Source organism: Vanderwaltozyma polyspora, genomic scaffold, assembly GCF_000150035.1.
Source record: "Vanderwaltozyma polyspora DSM 70294 KpolScaffold1067 genomic scaffold, whole genome shotgun sequence".
In the NCBI taxonomy this organism is placed as follows: domain Eukaryota; kingdom Fungi; phylum Ascomycota; class Saccharomycetes; order Saccharomycetales; family Saccharomycetaceae; genus Vanderwaltozyma; species Vanderwaltozyma polyspora.
Window position 1 is genome coordinate 924 of NW_001834637.1, and position 5345 is coordinate 6268.

The following is a 5345-nucleotide window of genomic DNA, read 5'->3' on the forward strand; positions in this document are numbered from 1 at the left end:
CGCCATGTGAATCAGTCGCGTAAACTAATGAAATATTTATCTTGTCTTCTGTCTGTACGGCTGTTACTCAGAAAGAGATCCCAATGATGAACGATACCAACACTCTTGAAATGCTGTCAATTGGTAGGTAGTATAGTCTATTCGAAATAGTACTTGAACCCAAAAGATAAATTGCGAAAAGAATTTTACCAGAAACGTTGCAAGATGATCATAAGAGACTCACTTGGTCGTTTCACATTTGAAATGGGGGATCGAAAACAAAAAAGGATGGAAAAAATTAAAGCTCGCACTCAGGATCGAACTAAGGACCAACAGATTTGCAATCTGCTGCGCTACCACTGCGCCATACGAGCTCCGAATTATAATTTTAGGAAAAATATCCATAGCAATTGAACACAATATGTGGATTTTCCACAAAAATTCAACTTAGCAATAAATAAACTGAAATTGATGTCCTAGAAGATTTAATTAGCAGGGACTGTCGTCATAAATTTTTTAAGTATTCTTGGTATCATTGTCAGAATTATGAGGTAACACGTGATATATACGTATTACGACATTATTCATATAGGATAAAGAAATGTTACTTTACACGAAAGTGTTATTTCTGACGTTAAAACTTTTCCAACACTTTATATAAGAAATGACAAGATCTTAATTGACACTTGTCATGTTAATTATATTCCCATGTGTATATTATATACTTTAATACACCGGATCAATATCAACTTATTAAGAATGTCCTTGGAAATAAATAAAGAATCTATTACTATGAACGATTCGGTAGAAAAACCACAACATGATTCTCTACATTAACGTATATCTACTTACATTGAAGCTTACAGCTTATACCATTCTGACACCAGGTAAGTCAGGTTGTCTTGAGTGCGACACCTATCGTTTCTCCGTTTATATCATAAAACAATTATCATATCAAACGTAACACACTTCCAAGAGAAATCGCGTATAATGAAAAGAAAAAAAATATTTTCTAAGAAATATTGTTATCATTTAAATTTAGCTATTTTTGAGTTGCAATTAAGGGCCTCCTTAGCTTAGTGGTAGAGCGTTGCACTTGTAATGCAAAGGTCGCTAGTTCAATTCTGGCAGGTGGCATTTAATATTTTGTCCAAATTTTTTTTTAAAATTGGGAAATCAATGTGCCCAAATAAAAGTCGATATATATATATGTATATATGAGACACTACAATCTTAAGACTTATTCCGACCAAAGTTGCAAGCTTGTGTCAACTAGTCTCAATTGTCCTTATCGCAACCTAATAACACCTTAAAACACTGCGGCTTTAGCCAAATACTTGCTAATAGTTAATTTAAGGCTGGCTAGTTTCGTATATGGTGAACGAGGATTGAAAATTGAAATGGACAAGTGAAAAGTATATAAAGAGGGACGATTAACTAACAGAGATGTCAACTATACAAAGTTGTTGAGATTGTTGAAGAGGATAGGTGTGTGTACAATTGACCGGCAAGAACTAGTACTTGTTTAGTTTATTTTAGTCTATTTTAGCATATTTCATTTTGGTATTGAGAAGCATAACACTACACTGGGAGCAAAAAAATGATTATTCAATTACTATCATATGCTGGGACAGCATTGGGGTTTCTGTTTTTAACACTATCTATAGCCTCAGGATTATATTATTTGAGTGAATTAGTAGAAGAGCATTGTGAACCTACACGTAGATTTCTTAATAGAGCAATCTACGGTATTATTTTTATATTGGTACTATTAATGATATTCGATTCATTTCCTATCAAATTGACTATAATATCGATAGTTTCACATTTGATTTATCAGAGAAATCTCAAGACATTCCCATTCATCTCGTTAGGGAACCCAATGTTCATCCTAAGTTGTGTGTGTGTTGTTGTCAATCATTATTTTTGGTTTCAACATTTCAACAATGTTGAAATACCACCACAATTTAAATATGACCCTTCATACATCCCACGCAAACGTGCAACGTTTGCCCAAGTATCATCATTTTTTGGTATCTGTATCTGGTTCATCCCATTTGCATTATTTGTATCGTTATCAGCAGGAGATTTTGTATTACCAAGTGCCAATGAAGAACAGATATATAGCAAGAAAAGTGATGATGAGACCCCCAAGTTACGCAAGAAAGCCGTTGGACTGGTACGAGTTGTAATAAATGGTGTCAGAGAGTACATCCATTCAATTGTGCAGCTGTTTGGCTACCAAGGACGTAAAAAGACTGGATTAGCAGTATGAATTTAGATATAGATGTAGATGTAGATGTAGATGTAGATGTAGATGTAGATATGGATAGAAGGTGGGTCTATGAGAATGGTACCGATCGGGCGTACATAGTATAATTTGATATCATTGTGACGAAGTTATATTGTTATATTTAATTTTTTTTCATTTTCTGTAGTGAGTAGCATGCATATGGGAGAGGATAAGAGGATGGAGAGCAATACGTATGTGAGATTAGAGAATCCCCCTGTTTTGAGAGGAAAGAATGGATGGTTCAAGACATAACCGCCCCTTTACCCCCTTGGATAGTTCCGGGGGAGAAGGAAGAGTAGGGGGGGATATAGGTTCTAACTAGGTGTCTGGTATTAGATTTTGTAGGATCTTATAGATTAGACTAAAAATAGCGTTATTATTAAATATAGAATTGGTTGGTTAGAGGATGAAATAAAGGTATCCGGTAGGGGAAGATATAGTAGTTGTGAGTGAGTGAGATTGTATGATTCTGATCTGATCCGATCCTCTTGAATTGAGTTGAATTGAGTTGAATTGAATCGAATTGGATCGAATCTAATCGAATGTGATAATTGTATCAGATTGTGAGTGGTGGGGGGGGGAGGGCAGAAGTAGAGGAACATGGCATGCACCGTATATGGCGAGAGTACACAGCTTAGTGGCATGCTTAATCCCACGCGACCGGGTAACGGTCCAGTTGTCCCGACCAAATCGAGACAATGTGAGTGGGAGTGGGAGAGCTTGCCAAAACACAAAGACCACCCCTTTTAAACGGAAGAGCAGAGGGAAACCACCGCATACAGACTTTAGGTGTTAAAAAGGGGATTGTTTGTATACCACAACGACAAGCCCTAAACAACAACCACACACCAGCCCGTCCTCTAGAGGGCACAGTCGCATGCGACATATACCCAGGGTTTGGCCTCTCGCATGGATACATACAAGAAAACCAGAAAAAAAGGGGTTGCAAGCACCGAACCCTCGCACGCGCCCTAGGTCTTTGGTCCTTGGGCACGTCTTGATACCTTGTGACTTGACTAGACTTAATCTCAGCTCAGACCCACCTGTGTGTATCTGCCCCCTATTCGGGGAGATAAAAACAAACACAATAACACAATAACACAATAACACAAAAACACAAAAACCTCCCTATCTCTGGCGCCCCCGTCGCTGCCGGATCTCTCCGTTGCGTCGTCCTCGAGCAATTGACTCCAGTCAGCTCGCGCGCAACGCAACGCAGCGCAGCGCAGCGCAAGACAAACAGACACCTCGTTTCTTTGTTTTACCTTCTCGAACACAAAAACACAAAAACTGTTATTTTGGTCTTTTTCCCACCGTGCCCGACCGAATCCCGTAACACAAACTCGTTTCGAAAGGAAAGGAAAGGAAAGGAAAGGAAAGGAAAGGAAATAAAACACAAAAACAAGAAGTCACCACTGCAGGAATAAACAGAAAAAAGAAAAAAAACATTGAAAAAACCATCTTTCCCGCCCGCCGTTAACGTCGCCTCCTGTCGATTACCATCGAACTTCGAACTTCTACTTTTCTCTACCACTTCAATTCAATCCAATCCCTCTCAGGCTCGCCCTTCTCTTTTGATTGTATTCGAAATTACCTATTACCACTAAACAATATACTAACGCTAACACCAATGCTAACACCAATGCCAATAACTAATACGTACATACACACATAATCATATTTTAAAATATATCCCTTGTCTAGCCCGTCTCTCCCTTACTCCCTTCCCTTCCCTCTCCCACCCCCTTCTATTTCCCACACCATGCAGACACTCGCTCTCACCTCTCCCATTCTCAAACAACTCATTACAAGAAACCGAGAACTAAACGTAACATAACATAAGGTAACGTAACGTAACGTAACGTAAAATTAGGAAAAAAATTAATTATACCACCAGTTAGTTATGTTCGTTATGCACCTTTACAGCGCTGACAAATTAGCCAACTTCATTTCATTTCAATCCATGTAATGTAATTTTAATTTAATTTAATTTAATTTAATTTACTGTAATTATACCTTGACATTTCAATGGTTCAGCCCTTATTCCACTATTAACGGTGTAACGGTTTGATCCCAATGCAATCCCAAGACTATCCAAACAAAGAAAGAAAGGTAAAAGGAAACTTGTATCAATTGAATTGGTCTTGTCCTTTTCCCATTGATTTTTTTTTTTTAATTTCATTCCATTTTATTTTTGGGATTGATTCTACAAATTAACATCAATTGTACATTCCAACAATTTTTCATTTTCACTTTTTCTTCAATATATAAACACTTGCTTTTTTTCTCAATTCTAGTTTCAATTCTCATTAACCATTCTTCTATCTCTCTCCTTTTATTATTCTCTCTTATTACTAAACTTGTCTATAAAAAGAACATCGTCAAAGGTTCTATTGAACACTTACAACACACTTTTAAAATACTCTCAACACACACACACAAATATCATCATGTCTGCTGATTTCGGTTTAATTGGTTTGGCTGTCATGGGTCAAAACCTTATCCTAAACGTCGCCGACCACGGTTACACCGTCTGTGCTTTCAACAGAACCGTTGCCAAGGTCGACCACTTCTTGGCCAACGAAGCTAAGGGTAAGTCCATCATCGGTGCTACCTCCATCCAAGACTTCGTCTCCAAGATTAAGAGACCAAGAAAGATCATGATGTTGGTCAAGGCTGGTCAACCAGTCGACGACTTGATCGACGAATTGTTGCCTCACTTGGAAAAGGGTGATATCATCATCGATGGTGGTAACTCCCACTACCCAGACTCTAACAGACGTTACGACTACTTGACCAAGAAGGGTATTCTATTCGTCGGTTCCGGTGTCTCTGGTGGTGAAGAAGGTGCTAGATACGGTCCATCTTTGATGCCAGGTGGTTCTGAAGCCGCTTGGCCAGAAATTAAGGAAATCTTCCAATCTATCTCAGCCAAGGCTGACGGTGAACCATGTTGTGATTGGGTCGGCCCAGCTGGTGCAGGTCACTACGTCAAGATGGTCCACAACGGTATTGAATACGGTGACATGCAATTGATTTGTGAAGCTTACGACTTGATGAAACGTGTCGGTGG

At 38.5% G+C, this 5345-nt stretch overlaps 2 protein-coding genes and 2 non-coding genes across 4 annotated transcripts in view; 3 read left to right on the forward strand and 1 right to left on the reverse strand.

Annotated features, from left to right (window-relative positions):
* Window positions 1-281: 281 nt before the first annotated feature.
* Window positions 282-353, reverse strand: Kpol_1067trna1. The gene has a single exon. It is a non-coding gene; the product is annotated as a tRNA-Cys (tRNA).
* A 691-nt stretch (window positions 354-1044) lies between these two features.
* Kpol_1067trna2 lies at window positions 1045-1116 on the forward strand. The gene has a single exon. It is a non-coding gene; the product is annotated as a tRNA-Thr (tRNA).
* A 463-nt stretch (window positions 1117-1579) lies between these two features.
* On the forward strand, window positions 1580-2254 carry SVP26 (Svp26p; the record flags this gene model as incomplete). Its single annotated transcript, XM_001643837.1, has 1 exon — window positions 1580-2254. The coding sequence occupies one exon, from the start codon at window positions 1580-1582 to the stop codon at window positions 2252-2254; it is 675 nt and encodes a 224-aa protein (XP_001643887.1).
* A 2468-nt stretch (window positions 2255-4722) lies between these two features.
* GND2 overlaps window positions 4723-5345 on the forward strand; it is a gene marked incomplete at both ends in the record, with an annotated part of 1584 nt that continues 961 nt past the window's right edge. The window contains one exon of the mRNA XM_001643838.1: window positions 4723-5345. Coding sequence (XP_001643888.1) covers window positions 4723-5345 — 623 coding nt within the window.